We start from the raw sequence: 24,903 nt of genomic DNA, 5'->3' as shown, positions 1-24,903 counted from the left end.
TTTGTATTACATTAGCAATAATATCATATTTATTATATCTGTTCTAAGAACAACAATATAGAAATTATGTATTATACACGTCTTAACCCTTGCTTTCCTCGCATTAATTGATTTACTTGTGTTGCTATGTTCGTGAACCTAATGCAGGGCCTCTAGCACCCTGCAGGTTGCAAATGTTTGTTCGAAAAATATGCGTGCAGCCGAAGACGAACGACGAAACGAATTTAGATTGGGGCTATAGCACGTTGTCTGTGTTTAACAACAACAACAACCATCGTAGGCAGAGAGGATAGAACATACCACCCTATCTTTGCATACAGACCTCGCTTCCCGTACATTCATTTTATTTATTATTATATTACATACACAAAATTATAACAAAGTTGCTTTGGCTGCCTAACTAGGGTTATTTACCCCGTTCTAAGACAGTCGAAAAAATATAAAAACCGCAATCAATATATAGAGACAGTTATAAAGATAGAGGACAAAGTGAAAAACAAAGTAAAAAATGGAGTAAAACCATGGTAAAAAATGTAGTAAAAAAAACGAAGCAAAAGCATAGTAAAAACAAAATAATAAATGTAGTGAAAACATAGTAAAACATTAAAAATATATAAATATGCATATGAAAATATTTTAAAACTCAGTAAAATGCGAAATAAAAACAGAATACATAGTAAGAAACATATTTAAAGTCATAGTAAAAAATGAATGTGTGTATATAGCAAAAAGCATATTTAAAAAAACATTAAAAAATGTAAAAATTCATACATCTTCTCATGCACGCACGCCGATTATTCCTAATTTCGACATGTCCATCTTCAAGTATTTGATAGACTTGATCGTGCCATGTCTTTCTCGGTCTTCCTCGTTGTCTGCATCCGTCAACATTCGCATCGTGGATCCTTTTAGCCGTTCTTTCGCTGTCCATTCGCTCTACATGCCCAAACCAACGCAGCACCTCTTTCTTGATTCTGTTGATAACGCGTGTCTCAGCCTTACACAGTTCACGGATTTCGACATTTGTGCACCTATCATACATCGTTTTACCACACATTCGCCTGAGGGATCGCATTTCGATAGCATTTAACTTATTTTCATCATCATTTTTCCAATTCCATACTTCGCCCCCATACATTAGAGTTGGCACTAGAACTCCATTATGAACTGCTAGTTTAGCCTCCTGCGATAAACATTTGTTTCTCTAGGTAGATTTCAGTGCACCGTTCACCCTGTTCCTGGCACTCACCCTCCTTTGAATATCTTTCTCGGTCTTTCCATTCCTAGTAAACATACTTCCTAGATACACCACGTATTCTACTTGATTCAGAATATCTCCGTTCACACTGTCTGTGTTTAAAGCCCGTTTTATTTAAGTTGATTAAATTTACCTTTATAGACAGGTATATAAATAGTCATTGATTTTTACGATATGCAAAATATTTTCAAAAATAATGTAGTGAATGTTTTTTGTGTAAAGATTATTATATTAAATTGAACGTACCAGGGCCTCGATTATGATGAAAAGATAAAGACGTTATACCTTCACCCTGACGGTATAGTTAAATGTAAATTCCCTCTAGCGATTACAAAGATATACTACCGACCCCCCACCTTCAAGTTTTGGGTAGGTACATCGATATGAAACAAGGGGAAGCGTACGTCACGGTACACACATTATATCTACCCTCTTAAATGCCATAGCTTCAGTATGACGTCATAGTTGAAGATAAAAGTCTCCCGACCGACTACAAAGATATACTACCGATACCTCCACCATCAAGTTTTGATGTAAGATCGGTTTATACCGACGGTTCTAGAAATACGATTATCTACGCATTAAAAGTGTCAAAAATTTTGTTCCACCGAGAAAGTTTTCCTTTAATCATGATTCATGAAAGGTTTTAATTGTTTGAGGTTGGCAATTTTTTTTCTTAAAAGCCTATTGAAAATATGAGAGACAAATAAGTAAATTTTGAAGTCGAATTAAATTTCGACATAACTGTCAGTTTAATAAAACGAACACCTAGATGTGAAAATAATGTCGCAGGTTCTGTCCTATTAATATACAAGAGTATCTAGGCGTTAGAAAGTTACCACTGTAAGAAAACTATTTAGTTATTATATTTTTTCATCTGTTTTACTTTCTTTCTGAGAGAACGTATCGAGAGTTGGCCTTGTAATTTCTCAGTACTACCTCAGTAGATAAATGCAGACGATCGTTAAGCATATCGTTTTGGCAATGGTTAAAAGTCATAAAAATCATATTTAAGTGAGCTTTTTTGCTTGAATTGGGATTTATTGGAGCTTATAATTGCTTTGAAGTGGGCACTTTCTATCACAGAAGCCTATTTAAATAAAAATGAGAACTATTGTAAATGTTAATGACATAAGGAACGCGGACTCATTGTTTGCGGTCATTCATTGGCTTGTTTCGATCATATGATGTCGATATGACAAGTGGATAGAACAAACCGAGGTAAGATACAGATAGTACAGAAGTTAAGTATACCATCTCGATACGCTATCTTCATCTGTAGATAGCGTTCATAATCGAGGCACACGAGTGATATTCCAAACGCTCTCGCCGCCTTAGAAAATGCTTTTATTTATTATGCATAATACGCGAGATAAAAGTGTTTTTCTTTTTAGGCAAAACCTTTCTCGTTCGGCAGCGAGCAACTGTTCCGTGTATGTGGGCACCGCCAAGGATACTTATGTCCTCAGATGCGGTGTGCTGTATGTAGTGGGCAAGCTGTCCTTGTGTGAGCTACGCCCATCTCTTTACGCATCATTGGGAACATAAAAAACAGCAAAATATGCTTAAAAATATAAGTATTCACAGACAAATCTAGATGATGTTTAAAATTCTTAGGTTTTCACGTCCGTTCAGATGCACAAAAAGTTTTTCTGGATGCCGTATGTCGTTCGCTTATAACGGCCATGAAAACCTGGGAAGAATTTTCCAGAAAATCTAACAGCGGAATATGGAAATGGTGTCGTTAATAATTTATTTTATCCGTACTAAATACTTATCCAGCTACAAATATTTGTACTCCATCATAATAAATTATTACCTTAGGTGCGTTCTAAATTGTGAATTCATTTCACACTATGACGCGCCGTGTCCGAATAAAATGGCGCTCCCGCCACGATCTCGACGCATTCCGTTGTCAAATTGACCATAGATGATGCAATACCGCGTCTATGGGAAGAAATATTTAGGCTATTGTGTTAAAAATAATCCGGCCGGTGCATGAAGGATTCATTATTTAGGCACTTAAAAAATGTTATTCTGGATTACTTGTACAATGCAATTATTGAATTTTATTTCATTAAGAAATAAATACTTTTTCTAGTTCAGTGCCGAAATACGGCGTTTATTGGCAAAAAAATCATGTATATACTTGCAATACAAAATAAAACATGTTTGATATGTAAAATTTCAAAAAAATATTCCCTGTTGATTCACTAGATCTAAAAAGACCCGTTCTAAAGCTACTTTTATTATATATATACACTATAATTATTTATTATAATATTAACTTTTATACTCTTTATTTTTTTTCCTTAATCTCTCCTCCTTTCCTTTTTCCTCTTTCCTCTTTTTTCCTTTTTCCCATTGAGTAATAGTTTTGATTTAAGGTAATTTATAAACAAATACGTTTATTTCTATTTTTATATACTTTTAGCATTTTAATCTTTTTTTTCTATTGAATATGTTCTGTAACTTGAATTATAAAAATAAAACTTTTATTTTATTGGTTGGAAGAAATTGCCATTTGGCAATAAGCCCGCCAATGTACAAATAACATTATGTGCAAAAAGTTGAATAAATATACAATATCGTAAGAAAAATGAAGAAAATGCAAAAGTTAAATACTCAAAACATTTATGATGAAGTAAAAAAATTAAAAACAAGGATAAAAATAAAAAACTCATAAATAATATAAAATTAAAATCAGTAAATAATTAAAAAATAGGAAACTAACAATCTAAATCCCAAAAAATCTATGTAAAGAAAATTACAGAATATAAAAATAGAAATGTAAATATATTTTATTAATATATTTATTCATATTTTTTTCCATTATAAACTCTCATTTATCGCACCGAGAGTTTTCAATATTTTGGAAGAGCTCTCGAGGACAAAAATTATTTTCAAGAAAGGAGTTAAGGACTGGATTTTCCTTAGTGAGAGTGATTTGAGTAGGAAACTCCTTGATGATTTTCTCAATGCTTGAGTTTACTGTTTACCATTGATGTGCCATATATATGTTTTTTTTTAAATGTTTTTTATAATAATTTTTTATGTTTCTAATCCTATATTTGTGGTGATATACTCGTGTGTCTGTGTCATATAATTGCTCGTCCCATCTCAACACAGGACTTTTAGTCCCATGAAGTTGGACTTGCAGTCTCAAATAATGTGACCTCACTGGGGTTACCCGTGCCAACGACACTCAACAATATATTTTTTTAAATAATTTTACATTTGAGAATATAAAAAAAAAGACGAATAAGCAGAGATAATAAAAAAATGCCATTTTTAAACACTACGTATTTATGTTTATAATTGATTTATGTACATCTATATTATTTATTTTATTAAACTATTTAGTAAAACAGTTTAATTAGTCATTTTCTGTCCCATGGCTGCGACCGCAAATGCTCGTTCACCGAATTTAGTTCGTTGGTTGTGTATTAGCATGATAACTTTTCCTATCGCCGTAGATGTATCTGATCTTAACGCAAGACGTCTTGTCAACTAGTTATTCTGGTATTTTGAATTATGATACAATTTTTCTTGCTAGTTTCGAATCTGCTTTAAATTTACGTTATATATGAGGAGATATAGATAAAAGCTAACGTAGAAATCTCCACCAAAAACGGTAAATTAGTTATTGATGCCAAAATAAACTATACATAAAAACCTACCTACCTAAATAAAAGCGCAATTCAAAACAGTCTCTAAATCTTGCAAAAACTGATTTCAATTATACTACTTGACAACACTTTCATTGGTTTCATTTTATATTTTTTCGTTTGTCTCGTGGTAGTATTGTGGACTCACGGGCCAAAGGTCCGAGGTTCAAACCCACTCTACCACAACTCGATTTCCATTTTTCCAGCACAAGTTTTTTACGACTTTTAGGAAATGGTCTGAATTTTTTTAAAATTTGAGTAAAAAATAAGAACTCGAGTATTTCTCTTTTTAAAAAACAAAAATATTTGCTGTGTTACAGTTGATATTCCAACTAAATATAAAAAACATAGAATTAAAAATAGACCAGAAGGAGCGTAGAATCATGTTTGAATACATCGGACTGTGCCCGAATATCCCCCCACTATGCCCCACTTTTGCCGCGCGCATTCGTGATGTCGCCGCGTAATATTGCACGATGGGAAAAAATATAATCATAACACAAATGTTAAATTTTAAAAAAGCAATCTGTTAATTTATCTAAAATTTTATTGTGCACGCGGAAATATTGATTGACACAACAGAGTAGATAAGTAAAGAGTAATTGAATGAATGAACTTTAAACTTAAAATATAAAACAAATTTTATTTGACATAAAATAGATAATTTTATATCACGTTAAATAATATTTGATGTTTTAAAGATAATGTCGTTCAAATGTCCACCACGACGTTGTTTAATCCGAGGTCTAATTTTCATTAGTTCTTTCATTAGATGAGCAAAGTAGGATAAAAAAAATTACTACCCTGGCAACACTAACGGTATATCCATTTTGTTTTTTTCGACAATCTGACAGATGGAAAAATAATTCAATTTTTAAGTAATGCATTTGTTACTTACACGTGCATTTGCTAATTACGCGTGAAATGTGATTCCATCCTGTTTCTTTAAGATCCTAGCAGATTTTCTACACTTTAAAAGGACACAACACGGCATAGTTGAATTCAAATCGGGAGTTGCGTACTGAGCGACGTCTACAAAGAAACTAATGGGTCAAAACGTAAACCTACTCATTTATGAGTAGTTGAGTCGCCTTCTGTTTGATGCGCGTATGCGGTTTCTGGACTATTCATAATTCTATTAATTTTTTTTTTAATAAATAATATTAGGCCGCTGGATAATGGCACCTGGCGCCGCTTTCTTAGGAAACCAAAGCTTAACTTCCTTCTAGCTGTTTGACGCTTCTCTCGGTCTTCGGTCCATCGATCTGAAACCAGTGGTCCTCACGCGCTATAATCTGAGGACCGCTGTTGCACTCGCTGTCTGCGCAAACAATGAAACTATTCACAAAGCGGCGAGCCGACCTGGGCTGCACCACGTCAGAAGCTCAGAACCGTAGACTTATATGGGGTATATAACCTTATCCCAGATTCGTGGAAATGTGTTGGGATTGCCAGGCTGAAGAAGGTGTTGACTGCATTTTTAATCCATATTGGTCGTAGGGAGTCAGAGAAATTGTTGTCCGATGTAGAAGGACGTAAGCTGGTTTCTTGTTTTACTAGTAATGATTTAGGACTTAGGATATAGAGATTATGGTATTATTTATGTTTTCTCTGGATATTCATTTTTACTTTTAAGACTGAAGAAGCACACATTATGATAAAACTTTAATTACTTTTTAATATTATTATAAAATACATAATTTATTGCCTTAGAACGGGGAAGCTTTCCCTTACTAGGCAGTTTAGATGAACCAACAGCTAAAATAAAAATTATATATGTTTACTTTTACTACTTACTAAATTTGTTGTATAGATAATTACTTGTAAATTGCTGTAATAAATATGTAAAAAATAAATAAATAAATCAATCAATAAAATATCATGTACAGGCGGAGCGGAGCGTAGAATCACATTCGAATACATCGGACTGTGTCCAAAAACCGCATGCGTGAAGTCGCCGCATAATGTTGCCAGATCGCGAACAATATTATCATAAAACAAATTAAAGATTTAAATTTGTCGCAATAGAGAGGGAAAACATTTTTTTATAAAGGAATATGGAAGTCTAGGTATTTACAGGGCTTATGACCTGTCATTGGCTGGTTTGAGTGGCCACTTTACACACTGTGTAACATTCACCATTCTGCCTATGTTTGAACATCCACATTTCCTCAACTTTCCATCGGTTGACTTTTGTGAAGTAAATGAGCTGAAACCTTTATCATGTAGGTGAGATTCATAAAACTTCACAAAAGTCTCCTCCAGTCAAAATCCAGCCAGTCTCTAAGCATTTGGACATACTCAAAACATCATTGAGGTTTATTTGAGTTTTTTTTTGTTTTAAAGCTGATTTTATATAATTATGTTGATTTATATGTCAAGCATTGTATTGAAAAAATAAATTAATATACCAAATACGAATGATTTTTCGTGTGTCAATATAAATCAATCCTTAGACGTTACAACAAAGTTATGTTGCACTTTTGCTGACAACTGTCATTCTAATCAAGCTATATTTTAAAGACCATAGTAAGCTTGAAACAGTAGTTTTTCTTTTTTTAGTAAGATTTTCTTTAATTTGTGATCTTATCGCGTGAGGATGCCCCTTTGGTAGGCTCTGTGTGAATCTAGGCATTGTCGGCCCTGATCATGTGTACGTGTGTACGCTGAGCGTGTAAGAGGAGGCTATTTCGGGAGTCGAACCCGCGCCTTCGGCTCGCGCTGCGGGGGCGCTTTGTCGGCGCTGATCGCCATCGGAGGAATGCCAACACACAGGGACAAACTCGCGCACTAAAAATAATTATATTAAAGATTTTGATGTCCTCGTGGAACTCTCCCAACATCTCCCTTTTTTTATTAAAGAAGGTAAAAAACACGAACAGAAAATATAAAAGGAAAAATAATGAAACCCACTAAACCGCGAAACCGGCTTGTCAGCAGGTTTCTTATTTTTCCTTTACAAAGAAAAACGTTAGAGAAATTATATAAATTTAAAAAGTAATATAAACATTATTAAAAACTAAAAGCATACCCAATTTTCACACAAAATTTATTTAAAAAAATTAAATAGATGACATCAAATGATAATCAATATAAAGCTTTGTTACACATTAACTATTTAATTATTTTTTTCTTAAAAGCTTTGTCAACATTTTCTTTTAAAATCATCTTAGGAATCTTATTAAAAAAAATATTAATTGTTTAATAAAGTGTTCTTTGGCCATACTTGTTTACAAACCTCGGTACTGACAAGTTTTCACGTTGTGCTAGCCTTGTATTATGTCGATGTAAATGCCTTTTCTAGTAGTTACTGTCAAATCGGTATCTAGTAACAAATTTCATCCATAGAATAGCATTTACCTTCCTTTGTCCACTTCGAGACCTCTTGTTTCACCCCTTCGTCGTTTAGTATTTTTTTCCGCCCGTGTGAGTCTTCGGGAAGGTGAAAAGATGAAAATCTGAAGGCGCTAAGTTAGGGGAGTATGCAGGGTGGTTTAAAATGTCCCAACCAAACGAGTTCAAACGCGCCTTGGTGGCGTTGGCCTTAGCCGTGTGTGGGCGGGCGTTGTCGTGCAACAAACGCACCCCCTTTGTCAACATTCGCCTCCGTTAGTTTAGAATAAAAGCTCTTTTGGGCTTTTGCGGGGTCTCACAGTATCGTGCTGCCGTAATCATCTCCCCCTGAGGCAAAAAATCAATCCAAATTATCCCTTTTCGGTCCCAAAACACGGATGCCATATTTTTTTGGCTCAAATTGAAGGTCTTTCACTCCTTTGCTCCTCATAAATATTTGTTCTTCCTTCATTAAACCTACGACACCACTTAAATACGTTTGTTCGATTCATAGCACCTTCGCCATAAACAGTTTTGATCCGTGCAAAAATTTTAGTCGGAGTTTTTACTTCCGCGAAAAGGAACCTAATGACAGCGCAGCTCGCATTGGTGGGATTTCTTATTGACATCTTTCATAGAAACGAACACTACGAAGCAAATGTTGGTACTAACGAGGGTCGCCGGTGCTCGTTGTGTCCAGGAGACCCCCCACTACCAATAAGTGTTGCCAAATTTTTGAGAAAATTACTCACAGCACGAGAGTTAAACAGTACTCTTACATTCTGGATGTGCCTCGTATTTGCTAACTTTCCTCTTGCAGCTGACAAGAGTCCCCCGGGGCCCCGAATACAATGGGAAGTTAACAGAGTTATCTTCGACTGTCTATAAAGAAAACCCGATATTTGTATACGAAAATGAATAAATTTGCATGAACCTTTAAAGTATCTTCGTCGGTAACCTATAATTGCACATATTTAGAAGAAAAAATGGTATGCATATTCTGCTTTTCATACAGAAAACTTAATTTTACTTTGTAGATAAAATTGAAGAAAAGTGTTAACTTCCCATAGTAATCGGGGCCCAGAAAGATTTCAGCGGCCGAAAACTGGGTGCGATTTGGTTGTGGACGAACAAATAAGCTTAGACAAATTTTATTTTTAGCAAGTTATTTGTGCATTATTGATGAACAAAACAAGCTTCGAAATTTCCAAAAACATTAATAATTAGGGGGTATATTTATATCTTAAAGCTACCGCGCAACTCGCGAACTGCTTTCTTCTTACTGCGATTCTGGGTGAACGAGCCGGAGTTTTTTTATTTTCTTAGCGCCATTTTGTTGGTGAGAACTGCCTCTATATAATGATTCTAAATTGGCAATGACATGACAAGTGAATAATCATCGCGAATCAGGAGTGACAACACCGCTTGCTTCTTGAATGCTTGCCCTCGCTGAAGGAACACATCGACAGTACCGTTTAGTGAGATTTCGTTCACTGTTCTTGGGATCCTTGGCAGAGGGGAAAAGAATCCGATGTTAGTTTTATAATTTCCCACAGCAAAGACAGGATTGGTACGCAAGTTACGGCGAGGTACATTAAGGTTTATCTGAGCAAGGATACCATGGGCATCTATTGATATATAGATATCAATCTGTGCAAGAAAACCACCCAAAATCCTATTGAATTCTAAACTAAAGATATGAAAGTACTCTAGACGATCTAGATTTCTAGACTTCTTTAAGGTATTCTACATCCCTGTTGTAATTTGTAAATCTTAATAACTCCCGAAGGGGTGACATCCAGTCTTTTGTCTGCAAACATTTGGACAAACTCCAATATTGTAGCGATATATACTCGTATAATGCTATTCTAAATCGACTCCATGTTCTCGGCAATAACTATTCTGACGTTGCTGATATTTTTCACTTAAATTATAGCTTACATAAATTAACGCTATTTAATCATTTCAAAAATGATGAACGGTAATTTACATTTTTTAGATTATAGTGCTTTCTATGTTTACTTTTGTATGGGTACTATTATGTACCATATTTACGTATATACTTATTTTTTAAATTACTTTAATTGTCATTATTATTATTTATATTTTTTCATACAAAATAATTTTACTGTATTTAATATACTTATATTTTGTACCTTTAAAAGAAAAATATGCGTAAATTATTTTCCTATTAAAATTTTATTTGCGCACATTGTTAATTATTTATATATCTAAATATGTTTTTTTTATACAAAACTGCTGTGTTAAATATTTAGTATTTATGTAAAATAATACTTTTATATTTAATTTTTAAGTTTTTCACATTATATTGAAATGTTTATATTATTTTTAATATGTATCTTTTTAAGGTCAAAGGCACGGCGTGCCGTGTATGTTTATAAATAAATAAATATAAGTTATTATATCATTAAATAGGAGTCCTTAATTCGACTCTGCCGCTTCTCAATCGCCTCTTGGACCAGAAGCGAGGAATATAATACAATAATAGATACAACGTAGATTTGCTAAGGCCAGATTTGATGAACTATTTAACTGACTCTAAATGGAAGCATTTGAAATATTTAGAGACTAACATTCACAACATTTGTAAGGCTCTGCATTACGCACATAATGTGGGCATTGCATTTGTATCGCTTTCATCTATTTATTTATTTACATACCCTAGACCAAATGAGAGTTATCTCGCTAGAATGGCCATCTCGGAAACTAAAAGTAGGCGTAGGGTCTGCTGTGCAGATGATGAAACATCCATGTTTTTATTATTTTATTTTTTTTGTTTATTTATTTATTCATATTTTTCCCTTACAAACTATAATTAATAATAAAAATAATGTGACCTCACTGGGGTTTCCCGTGCCGAGGACACTTAACAATTTAGTTTTTTGAAATTACATTTGAGAATAAACAAAGAAGACTAACTTAAAAAACAAACATAATTAACAAATATTCAGACAGTTTTACAAAACACACAATGAAAATAACAAAAACCTAACATAACCTATACAGTTGTGGAGCAGTTGATTCAGTATTGGTATGGGCGAATGAGACAATCCATTTTACTTCTACCTAGCTCCACTATCCATTTTTTATAGCTTTTAAAACATTTTCTCATTACTAATTGCTTTAATAGATAGTGGAAGTAGGTTATAGATTTTAATTGAATAATACTCAAAATCCTTTTGTCCGAAAGTGGTATTAGTTTTTATTTGTTTAAGTTGTCTATGTGTTGAGGATCTAGTGATTATATTATTTGTATGTGATGTATTGTGGGGGTTATGTCCTTCATTTGAGTAAGAGTAGTTTTTTTTAATATTTAAGTGAGTATTATTTTAGCGTATAATTGTTTTGGTGTCATAAGTTGTGATTTATGGAATATTTCTTCCATAGATGTCTGTATCGGGACTCTGAGTATTTAAATAAACAAAAAAATAATAATTCAAAACATTCTTGTAAATATTGCGTTAAACACCGAAATTCTTCTTTTAAAGATTTTTAAATTACACGTATTTTTATATCTTTTTATATTTGTTATTTTGATTTATTTGACCCCAATAAATTAAGCATGGACTGTATATTTCAAATCACTTTGAAGTTTTGATCGCTAATCTATTTGTTCGTCGAAGCGTATCCTTTACTCGACATTCCTTATCGTTTTATTGGGTCTTTGATGAAGAAGTTTAGTGTTTTTTTTTAAATATACTATTAAAGGGGTAGTATTTAAATGATTGAATATATTTCAAACTAAGGGTGTCAAAAATACTGATTATGGCGTACTGAAATTCTATTGTCCTTAAAATATAGCTTGATTAAAATGACAGCTGTCAAACTAATTGTCACCAGTGATAGGAAATTACTGATCATGTACCGATCAAATCGATTTTATCAGTTTTTTCATGCAAACATAAGATTCTGTTTCCAAAAATTGATATGAAAACGCAAAAACAAGCCTATTATAGTGTGTTTAAGAATATTACCTAAAAAATTCTTAAGACATTATTTACTTTTTTTCATGAATAACAACAAATGAATTATTTTTTATTTGATCTATTTACGTTGATCAATTTGTCCCATCTCAAGAAATTTATTAGGAGCCTGGAATATCGTTTTGGCAACATTGAAAATGATTACGGCGCATCTTTGATCAATTTTAATATAGAATCGCTACAAAAAAGGCGCCTTACATGTGATTCAATTTTTCTTTTCAAAATTCTCAATAATATAGTTGATTCGCCGTATTTTTTTACAAAATATTGGTTTCCGTTGTCCTCTTCGCTATACTAGATGAATTCCATTTTTTATGTACCAACCTGTAAAAACAATTATACCTCGAATTCATTCATTAGACGTACTTGTAGAAATTATAACGGACTCAGTATTGATGTAGACATTTTTAACTGCACGTTGCATTTGTACAGAAAATTTCTTCATGGGGTCGATTATTTGGGATAGTTGCTGAATGTGCATCTTGAGTGGTTTATGCTATGTATATGTGCCGCATGCAATGTATATGTTTGTGTATGTTTTATATGTGCGTTCATGTGTGTGCGTGGATGGCTCGGAGTGTACATTCGGTATTTTTATTTATTACGTCCATGGAAAACGCAAATGTCAACAATTATTCTTTTCTCACTTAAAATTCATTTTTATATTTAATTTTTTTGTCACATTTAATGTTTATATCTTTTGCATAATTTATGAAAACTTAATTGGTCTTATTATGTATGACTGTATGTTTTCTGAATAAAATAAAATAAAAATAAAATCTAACGTTTTTGCAAAATGAAATAACCTTGTAAGAACATCGTTAATAATTAGGTTATTTTTTTTTTTTGTTTTATAGCTTATTTCATATATTTATGTTTATTTATATGTCAAGCATTGTATTAAAAAAAAATTGACATGCCAGATACGAATGATTTTTTTTGTGCCAATATAAATCACTCCTTAGACGTTATTACAAAGTTATGTCCTCACTTTTTTCTGACAACTGTCATTCTTATCGAGCTATGCAGGCGAAAGACTGAGGGCGAAAACAAATATTGAAAACGGCAACTTAAAAATACGAATATAATTTACAAGTTATTTAGAACGATTAGTATAATAATTTTTGAGCGAACACCTAACCTAACCTAAACAAATTTTTTTTCGCCCAATTTATTATTTAATTCAGACACTTGGAATTTTAGTTTTTTTTTATTTATTTACAATTTTAAAAAACCCGTTAGGGTTACATTAAAAATTTAATATTGTCATTTTATGTCTCGTCTAGTCTAGTTAGTTCAGTCATCATGTGCGTTTTCAGATTGATTTTAAATTTGTCTCCAGTAAAAGTTTTCAAATAGTAAGGTAGGTCGTTGTAGTGTTTAAGTCCATTATGTAGTATTTTTGACTGTCCTGTGTTTGTCTTTGCTTTTTCAATATGATAGTGTTTTTGTTGTCTGGTGTTATATTTATGTATGTCAGCATTTTTGACTAATATTATGTCGTCGTCTTGTATGTTTCCCAGTGTTATTTTGTGCACAATTTTTAAGGTCTCAATTTCTAGCTTAGAACTGTTTCCCACTATTAGTAACTCATATTACGAATTTTCTGTCATTCATAATTATCGCCAGTGAAGTTAATTTTTCGCAAACATAATTTAACGCCGCACGGTTTTAATTTTTTTATTAAATCATGCATTTTTTTTTGTACTCCCAGGAGTTACAACAAACTCATTTTGGGACAGAAAAATATTTTCATAAAGATATGGTAATAATAATAATATAGTTACAAGTAACAATATGTGCATAAAACCAAAATAAGATAGCAAGTTAAGTATATAATACAAAGAAATTAAAACAAAACATAATTAAAATTAATATTGTTTTATCAATATTCCTACAGAGATGAGGTAGAATTTTTTCAAATTCAGGATTATCGATATTCGAGCGTTTACAGGGCTTATGACCTGTCATTGGCTGGGTTGAGTGGCCACTTTACGTACAACATTCCCCATTCCGCTTATTAGCGAATATCGATACTTAACTTCAATATCAATACATAGATGGTGCTCCAACACGCTAGTGAATGCTTTTTCATTTAATAAGATATATACAAGAATCAAAAAATGATACCAGTATCGATATTCGCTAATAAGCGGAATGGGGAATGTTGTACGTAAAGTGGCCACTCAACCCAGCCAATGACAGGTCATAAGCCCTGTAAACGCTCGAATATCGATAATCCTGAATTTGAAAAAATTCTACCTCATCTCTGTAGGAATATTGATAAAACAATATATACCTACTTCCCCTCGGGAGAAATCCAGATTTGTGTATGTACAAAAATACACATACCAAAAAATAATGTTGTGTAATTAAAATTAATATTAAACATTTACATACAGTAAGAAAGAAATCTCTAAATATAAATATAAAGAAAAATATATAAATAATACGGGTATTAAAGTATCTCATTAACAGTCATCCATAAATGATTCATTCGCCCGGTCAATAAATCCCCCTATTAAATAATCAACAAACAAAAAAAAACATATTATCAGCCGTATGATTTTTGGAAGTTTCGTATTTCTGAAATTACTCCGCGTGCAACGTCTCAAGTTCCCTTCCGCTTCTTCTCGGTCAGTTCTGCCGATTGGTTCGTTGACGGAGAGTAAACCGGAAATCTTCCACGGCTCTTTTATCATTGTTTGAATTATATGAACTAGTGACGTCGTTCAAAGTAGTTCGTTTTACGAAACTGCAGACATTATTTATTTAACTTTAAAACATTTTTCGAATTAACTTTTTGACGTGCAATCCGCCCTGATCAACAGATGAAAAAAATTAAGGAATATAGATGTTCAAATATGGGTAGAATGGTAAATGTTACACAGTGTGTAAAGTAGGCACTGAAACCAGCCTTTGACAGGTCATAAGCCCTGTAGATGCCTATCTTGTCTCAAATTTTCTTCATCTCTATTGTAATATGTTAAATAAAATGATTTAAAAAAAACATTGAACTTCCTCATCAGGATTCGCGACGATGCTCTATTTAAATTTAAACGGTCAAAAACAAAGTTCTAAATTTAACCGAATCGTCGCGTATTTGGGGCGTGGCCAATGCAATGAACCGTTTTCGCTGGAATTAAAAATTTTATGCTCTAAAAATTTTTCATTGACCCTTATTAATTTTTAATTGTAAAAAAAAACCATCACAATTCCCTAGTAGTGCAAAACTGGCAGTGAAAAAATATAACATCCTTTTGATTCTAGTGATTGTTTTTTTCAGGATGTTGCAGCCCGAGGATTAGATCTCCCACACGTCGACTGTATCGTCCAGTACACGGGACCTATCAGCGCCACCGACTATGTGCATAGGTAAATAACTACTTATTTGAAAATACTGCATTATTAGTGTATCGGACAATGGGTAAGCTGCCTTTGTTGGTGTTCTTTCAAGACGAATATGCTATTTGTGTAAAAAAAACTCAGAAAAAAAGACAGTTTCACGCCTTTTTAAAAATCGGAACGGAGGCATTGATGGAAGACAAAGGTAGTGTAGCGTGTTTATGTATTGATTCCACGCTGTTTCTGCGTCTAATTCTCAAAATACTCAACAGTCACTATGGCTGCCCAAATTTGGATCCTGTGTTCAAACTAAAACAAGACGCTCGACGTTGAGACTACAGTCTCGGGCTGGAGAAAACCAGATAAAATCTGAACCCACCGAAGCATTTCCTGAGCAATGGAGTTGTTGATGCTTACACTAGTAAAAAATTGTAGTCAACATGGACATAATACGAGAATATCAGACAAATACCATATACAACTTTCTAAAACAAGACAAGGACAATCAAGACTAATGAACCAGGGACTGAAATTATATATTAAACTACCAGACAAAACTAAACAAAAGACTCAGACAAACTTTTCAAAAGACGCAAAAAATATTATCTTGAACAACAATGAAAAATGAATGAAAAATGTATATATTATTTTATGTAATATGAATGTAATAATCCGTAAGGGTTTATAAATAAATTTTCAAAAAAAAAAAAAAAAAAAAAAATATGCTGCCACAAGAGCTGGTCTCAAAAATGGCGAGATTAGTTTTGGAAAAGTTAAAAATCGCCAACAACTTCTTCTTGCGGTGCCTTATCAGGTCCTGCCGACGTTGGCGATCACTACAGCGAAAGCATCTCGGTCCTGCGCTACTCCGAGGCCAGGACAACTGCTTGTTGGATGTACTCGCCATAGTGATTCCTGGGAAAAGATGACCAGAGTGGTTTCCCGTTGCCTTCTCTGGTGGATTTTTCTGTCTGAGTTACCTTCCCTTAGCTGGTTGGTTCTGGTTTGGAGGCGCCAGAAACTCGCCTTTCATCCTCTCGTTATCTGCTGTGATCACATCGTTATGAGTGAGAACCATTGCCCGGGGTTCGCGACGTGGACGCTAGCGAGCTTACTTTCTTTAAAATACAGAATAAATATAGATTTATCGCCTAAAATTAAAAAAATAATAATATTGATAAAAATCACTTGTAAAAAAATAGTTGCGGTGGTCAAAGTTTATGGATCGAAGACACACATCATCATCATTCCCTTTCCGCACCTAATGGTGCATAGGGCACTGCGTCGGTACACCAATCGCAGCTTATCTTGATCATTTTTGTTACATGAAGGTAAGGTGATCAGTCTTACGCTTTAGGTACTAGTCCAGGTGCTATGAAATATTCTAGTGTAAAAACACCCTTTTAAATAATATTTCATATCAACCGTGTCGGAAATCGAACCCGAGACCTCTTGCATGGTAGGCAAATGCACTGACCATTACACAACGAGGCCGACCCGTGACACACGCACCTGCAATCATTTAACCTTAAATATGGAACGACGACTGATGAAGCAAATCATTATTTTTTATTGAATACAATATAAATGATATACAATAACTTCGTTCCTACTATGGAGACATGAATAACAAAGAAACGCGGCCTATAAAGAGACCACAGGGCGTGGTGACGTCAGTCAGCCCAGCGAGTCAGCTCAACCGAGTCAGCTCAACGCAGTCCCTCAGTTCTAGCGCGTAGGCCAAGTGCAGTCACTTGAAACCGTCATCGTCGGAACGCTCGTGTGTTCTGCCAATCTTCAACTGGAGTAAGAGCTTCAACCCACAACCCTCCACCTGCTAAATACTACATAGTAAAGTAAAATCGTTAAAATAGCGTGGCTGACAGAGGGTCCCCCTAGAACTCATATAACAGCTGCGGTCGGACGTGGGGTTTCTCCCTGTTCCTTTATTCTTGACACATTTGTCCGCGGTGTTATTTATCTATGCGGGCGTCCATTTTTCGCCATTGCTCTTGAAGATATTTCAATGTATTACAAAAGTCAATGAATGACTAGGTAAGAATCTTTGATGGGTTTTAAAAGTAGCGTCAGTGAAAGTCAAAAAGATACGTAGCATACAAATAATGTTTGAAAATACAGTACATTTTTTTATCCAGGGTAGGAAGAACTGCGCGAGCTGGTAATGTTGGAACAGCCATCATGATGCTTCTACCCAGCGAAGTTCTGTTCGTGAGACAACTCGAAGAAAGAAGAATCAGGTAAATAATGAATATGTGAACTTTTTCTCTAATTTAATTTTATAAATTTGTATTGATTTCTTCGTTTTTGTGAATCATATAAAATGCCCAACTTACTCGTGCTCGCTAGCCTACTTCTTCTCATTAATGGTTTACATGACGCTGAGCCTCACTGCTAACAGAAGGGCTTCACTTCAAAATTGATACATATTTCAAAAATATTTTCGATTAGATCCAGCTGATAATTACATCTTGACTCTAAAATGCTGCGCTTTTGCGTTAATGTATTGTTAGCTCTTTAATTTCTGATGCTTAGGGCCCAATGTCTTCTGGTGGTGCTTTACCTTTATCATACGCCTACGTTCTGATTCTCCTTTCTGCTTTTCCTCTTCTTCTTCTATAATCACCAATCTTCATATTCACTCCCGGGACTGTTTCGAAGACAAATAATCTTTACATCACTCATGCTTCAATTCTTGTCAAAAATTCTCACGTCTTTTCATTTTTGACTTCACAATACGGAGTGGGCGCTTCGTATATTTCTATCAAAAAATACCAAGGTTACAAATTTTACAATTGTTTATAGAACGTTATTTTTTTTCAAGTCAACCCAATCACCAAACCGCCACATCAGCATCGTCATAAGCTCGACCACCGTGGGTTGGCCTTGGCTGCATCCAGGAGTCTCTTGCCCTCCCTCACCAGTTTCCCACTTGCTACGTTTCCGTATCCGCGTTATCATGATACAGTCTATCCATCGCATTTTGGAACTTTCTGGCCTTCGTCATCCTTGTGGCACGGAAAGAGTTAGGCATTTTATTAGGTTTCTGTCGTCCGTTCTTAAATTATATGGCCAGCCTACCTCAAGCGCCCTACTTTGATGAAGCTGATCACATCGGGCTCTCCGTAGATGTTATAGCATACTGTGACGCTAACAGTTTTCTCTCACGGGGCAAAAAACAACTCTTAGAATCCTTCGATCTAACGCTGCAATGGCTTCCTCAATATTACTTATCGAAGTCGCTTCGGTCAATGCTATATTTGTTATTTTTTTAGGTTGCACCAAGAGGAAATGGAAGTGTGTCTCGCTGCTCTAGCTCCCCGGGAGAAGGGACTTCGCCCCGGGGGGCACCTGCCCGCACAGGCTGCCGCTGCCGACCTGCAGCAGACCTTCGAAGACCTCGTGGAGAAGGACAAGGAACTGTACATCAAAGGCTGCAAAGGTATAGAAATCCAAATTTTGCATACCTCATGATCTTATTTCATTTATCCTCTCGATTGTTTACATACATGCATAATACATATTTCAAATCCTTACTGTCTCGTCCAGATTTCCGGTTGTATTTCAGACTCAAATCAGTTTTCTTCATTCCGCCTAGCTCTGATACCAGCTCCTACCTTCGGGTACGTATCCTTGATACTTTCTCCTCCAATGCAGGATATCATGATCCTCCGTCTCATATGTGTAGACTGCATCACATACACTGCGAGAAACCTTAATATTATAGAAGAGACGCGTTTAGCATCTTCGGGAGGAAAGTTTTTCAATTATCGTTCCCCATGATCATTTTTTGTATCTACCTCTGCCATTTACTTTCGTTTTGTTCATATTTTTAAGTTTCTTTCTGAATATTTGTCTTTTATTAAATTTTTTGCACTTTTTAAAAATTCCTTATAAATTTTGTAACTCATATACTGTGGCCCGGTTATATTTTGTTTTTTTAAGCCAATCAACAGACTGTGAAAACCTTAATAGATAGGCATTAATGAAATATATAATATATTGAATTAACTTTACCTAAATAATCTTATAATATTTTTGAATGTACAACTGGTATAGTCATGGCATTGTCTAGGCAGACATGGCAAGTGTGTCATCTCAAGTCAATGGCTCAATCACAAATAACTATCGACGTGCTAATAAGCGACGTGATAACAATTTCTCACCGTGGTTGTTTATCGTATTTGCGATCACAATGCAACATCCGCGAACACCTAATATTAAATGTCGAAATGTTTACGTTCCGCGACGCATAATCCAGCTGCGCAATCACATATTTGAATTTCGCCGGTGTAAATATGGAAAATATTCCAAAACTGCTATTTTAAAAAATGATGTATTTGCTTTATTTGCATGCTATTTATTGCTTTATTTAATGATTTATTTGCATGCTATTAATTGCATTTAGCCGGCGGTTGGCAAGCCAAATGTCAAGAAAAGCAGTCGCCATAGTAATTGTAATTTAATTTTCACTTTTTTTCAGATTTTTAGTATCAGGCATAGAAGAAACATTCACATTCTATCATTCTTCACAATATTTTAAATAATCCAACGTTGCCTGTTTATCTGAGAGAGCTCATCCAACCTCTTTCTTGACACGGACTATCTCTTCGTTCTAGTAACGAGAGAACCCTTTTAATACCCTGTCATCGCTCTAATTTTCTTGCCTCCTCTTTCACAGTAGTAGCCGCTCGATTGTGGAATAATCTACCCACTAATGTTCTTTATTTACATTTAAGTCAAGATTAAAATGTCACTATCTAAATATTTAAATTGTTCCTTTATCCTTCTTCTTTCCTTCCCATCCCCTCTCCTCTCTTCATAGTAAGGTGTTCATTATTTTTTTAAATATTTTTATTTTGTTAATCTTTGTTTTTAATTTTTGTATAAAATTGTAAGATTCAATATGTCCATGTATTTATAATTTTCTCGAACTGAACGGTTTGAATAGGTAGGAATAAATTGCCTTAAGGCAATATGCCCGCCCTTATATGTATATATATTGTATATGTATATAAAGTGTCAAATAAATAAATTATTGTTTTTAGTTATATAATTTGTTGAAATTGGACATTGTCCGTAAATTTGTGAAAAAAAATAAAAAAATAAGTCGGCCTCGTAGTACAGTGGTTGTCGCATTCGCCTTCCATTCTTAAAGTCCCGGGCTCGATTCCTGGCAGGGTCGGCGTGAAGTATTGGTTTTCAATGGTGGTTTAACCCTGGAATAATTGTCGCAGCCTTCACGTCATGGCTGCGGTTCTACTCGACGTACCCTCGCGAGGCGCGGGCCGCCTTCGACCGGAACGCGCTCCACGTGGGGCACGCCGCGCGCGCGCTCGCCCTGCGCGACGCCCCCAAGAAAATCGCCAGAGCTGCGCCGAGGCCTACCAACAGGTGATTCCTCAAAAACCCTCCAAATTCTTTATCATAACAAAACAACGTTTTAGAACTCAAACCTCTTTTTTTTTGTTTCGTGTTTCAAGGAAGAATGTTTGCGTTCTTGCAATTTACCCAAATATAAATTTATTCAAAAATTCTTTGATTATTGAAAAATATTTACGAGTACATGAAAATAACATTTTCATATGTATAAACTTTTATGTATTTATTTGATATGTAATATATTTTCTTTACTAACTTTGTTTACTTTGTGGAAATCTGTTATCAGTTCTGAGTTTATACACTATATCTGTTTGTTTACTATAAATATGTATGTAGAACTGTTGATTTCCCAAAAAAAAAATAATTTCAGGTCCATTTTCAACAAGTTGTAAATACAACAATGTTTGATTGTACACAAATACATACCTAACATAATTGTAAGGTAAAAAAAAGCAATCTGTTAATTTCTCTAAAATTTTATTGAGCACGCGGAAACATTGATTGACACAACAGATTAGAAAAATAAAGGGTCATTTAATAAGAGTAATTGAATTTATGAACTTTGAACTTAAAATATATAACAAATTTTATTTGACACAAAACGGATATTTTTATATCATGCTAAATAATATTTGATGTTTTAAAGATTATGTCGTTCAAATGTCTCCCACGGCGTTGTTTAATCCGAGGTCTAATTTTCATTAGTTCTTTCATTAAATGAGCAAAGTAGGGTAAATAAAAAAATTACCCTGGCAACACTAACGAAATTTCCATTTTGTTTCTTCGACAATCTGACAGATGGAAAAATAATTCAATTTTAAAGTAATTCTTTTGCTACTTAAACATTAGTTTGTTAATTACACATGAAATGGGATGCCATCCTGTTTCTTTAAGATCCTTGCAGTATTTCTACACTTTAATAGGACACAACACGGCATAGTTGAATTACTACACGGCATACTGAGCGACGTCCACAAAGAAACTAATGGGGCAAAACGTAAACCAACTCATTTATGAGTAGTTGATTCGCCTTCTGTTTGATGTGCATATGCGGTTTCTGGACTATTGTTAATTCTATGATTTTACTATATTCCTAGGAAAGAGTCTGATCTGAAAAGAAGGGCTGAAAAGGCCCCAAAACTTCCCGGAAATAGAGCCCCTTCCAACAAGGCAGCCAATAGGGACAAGAGAATATTGATCGGAGAATTCCAAAGTGGGCTGGAACCTCCCAAGAAGAAATCCAAGAAATTATAAACATTCAAACCTATCCTAGTTTAAGAACTCCGAAATCTGGCATTTCCATCACATGTTTTGTTTTCATAATTGTAATTTGTGAATAATTTATGTAAATAAAATATTTTTTATTAAAATATATTGTATTTATTTCTATGACAACGTCCACGTTCGTGGTTGAAGTTCATTGTATTTTGTTATTTTTAAATAAAGACCCGCAAAATTTCAATCTACAAATTTGGAGTAATCTGTGACCAGCTTCCAGGGGCGAATGCTCCTTATAATCGATTACATGCAGCTTACCATATTTTTTTGACATCGTAAGTAATGTTTTATAAAACCGTAGTATTATTAGGAAAAAACACATCACCAAAAAAATATATTACTTTTCTTGGGTAAGTAAATTTATATATTCATTTATTCCACACAGCGACCGGTTGCGCCTCTATTGGCCAAAATGATTACTACTGGATTACACGAGATTACTCTGCTCACTTTAAAATCACCAATTCAAATACGTCTTTTACCTAAAAATTTAGAATCTCGTTCGAAAAATTACACTTGCGATTACAGTAAAATCTTGCAGCTTTCATTAATGCAATTAAGTCTTTCAATACTTTTTCATAATATTCTTTAAAATACATCAATTTGACTTACGACAGTCTAAGGGAGGTGACAATATACGCACTCGTTATGTGTGAGAAAGAGATAACGAATATATTTTGTATGTCGTAAGTAATTTAGCATACTTATGTTTCGGTGGTTTGAAAGTAAATTTGCTTTAAAATTATTAATATATTGATATTTTAATCGAAACGAATTGATATTTTAATCCATAATATAATATAAATCCTTTAGTGGGTTTTAAAAAAAACAAAGATTCGCTAATTGTTTTTTATTGTAATTCGTTTTTGTGCATACGATGACAGTTGAATATTGTAGGTTATTTTTAAGTATCCATTTAAACTTTTAAAATTTAGTTAGAGTTATGATAAAAACGTTACTAGTGTACAGTGTTAAGAATAAATAAATATGAAGAATTATAACTTATGTCGTTTTGTGAATAATAATGTGATATAAAAGTCGATGAAACAATGATTCTTAAAACGTAATTTATGTTTTGTTTGGTGAACTATCGTACTCGGTAAGGAATACTTTAAAATTATTTAATTATAATGATTTATTAAGAAATAGTGTTTTATTTCAAGACAAGTTACAATAGTCTGACTTAACCAAAGATGCACTGGTGCGCTAATGAATTGTTCAGTTTATTAATTACTTTTTCGAAGCTTAGCCGAAAACGCGAAATAGCTGCGCGGTGGGTCGTTGCTTGCTAACGGTGATGGCGGGGGTTCGAGTCCACAGGGGTTTCAATTTTTTTTTGCAATTATGTTTTTTTTAAATTGTATTTTTTAAATCAAATGTTTGTGCTACATTAGAAAATATTTTTACTGAAACTATTAGCCGCTGGAGCCATTTGTTAGGAATTATTTATTAAATATAAAATAGACTTGTTTTTTATATGCCATACTACCGCTATGGACATTTTATCAGAATTTTCATAGCTTACCAATTTAAAAACTCACTGCTCGCCACTGCCAGCTTCATCCTTTTTGTGAATCAAATGAAAATTACAAAAGTAGATTGTATAAAAGGCTAGTGTGACGGACTCACGGATCGGAGGTCCGAGGTTCGAACCCCACTCTACCCCAACTTGATTCCCGTTTTCTAACGGAGAGTTATTTACAACTCGTTAGAAATGCCCCCAAAATTGAAATATTTGGGTTAATAGTAAGAACGCACATTTTACTTTTAAAAAATATATGGAAAATGGTGTTAGAGAAAATATAAAAACATCATAAAATAAAATATAAAAACGTCGTAAATTAAAATATAAAGGCATCGTAAAATAATATATACAAAAAACATACTAAAATTACATTTAAAATCATCGTAAAAGAAAATATAATAACCTCATGAAAGAAAATTTGTTTTCCAAGTCCAGTCACCAAATTAAATCAAATTAGTAAGTTTTTTCCTACGATTGGTGCATTTGTAAAGAAAATGCGTGTTTTATAATACATACGTATGTCTACAGGTGGAGTTATTGGTAGATAATAAATAAACGATATTCTAAATACAGCGGCTCAGCTTTTTCGGCGGTTTTTGTCAGATTTCAAAACCTTGAAAAGTCGAACAAATAGAGATTTGAGCGTATACGAGTATACTCGCAGTAAAATAATCATTGACTAAATTTGGCGTATGCTTACTGGATTCTATCGCATTTAAATAAATATGTAATGGTGGCCTTTTTGATTTTTACGTAGTATTTGTATGTGCGCGCAGAATTTTAGTGAACAATTGTATCAAAATCAGGACGTGTTCTGAAATTCAGCATTCGTAAATTTTTCTGCTGTTCTTACGGGCCTTGATTCTACTGTTCTAGTCACATGCTCATTCCAGGCCTCGATTATGATGGGAAGATAAAGAGTCATTCCTTCATCTTGACGGTACAGTTGAAGATAAATTCTCTCTAGCGATTACTAAGATACACTACCGACCCCCCACTATCAAGTTTTGGGTAGGTGCGTCGATATGAAACAAGGGAAAGCGTACGTCACGGTACACATATCTACGCACTAAAATAACATAGCTTCAGTAT

The 24,903-nt window shown here is 33.9% G+C and overlaps 1 protein-coding gene across 2 annotated transcripts in view; it reads left to right on the top strand.

Annotated features, from left to right (window-relative positions):
• LOC148278706 (ATP-dependent DNA helicase DDX31-like) overlaps nucleotides 1-22,378 on the top strand; it is a 37,374-nt gene extending 14,996 nt beyond the window's left edge. For both annotated transcript variants that reach the window (XM_088230991.1, XM_088230992.1), the window contains exons 9-13: nucleotides 15,550-15,638; nucleotides 17,765-17,866; nucleotides 18,902-19,068; nucleotides 20,864-21,020; nucleotides 22,106-22,378. In XM_088230991.1, coding sequence (XP_088087117.1) covers nucleotides 15,550-15,638; nucleotides 17,765-17,866; nucleotides 18,902-19,068; nucleotides 20,864-21,020; nucleotides 22,106-22,262 — 672 coding nt within the window. In that variant the 3' untranslated portion in view covers nucleotides 22,263-22,378. The remainder of the gene's footprint in view (nucleotides 1-15,549; nucleotides 15,639-17,764; nucleotides 17,867-18,901; nucleotides 19,069-20,863; nucleotides 21,021-22,105) is intronic.
• The last annotated feature ends 2,525 nt before the right edge of the window (nucleotides 22,379-24,903 follow it).

This window comes from Micrasema longulum, unplaced genomic scaffold (assembly GCF_059751315.1).
Source record: "Micrasema longulum isolate JH-2025_06_02 unplaced genomic scaffold, ASM5975131v1 h1tg000838l, whole genome shotgun sequence".
Lineage (NCBI taxonomy): Eukaryota > Metazoa > Arthropoda > Insecta > Trichoptera > Brachycentridae > Micrasema > Micrasema longulum.
The sequence above is the reverse complement of the archived record's forward strand: the minus strand, read 5'-3'. Positions and strand labels throughout refer to the sequence as shown.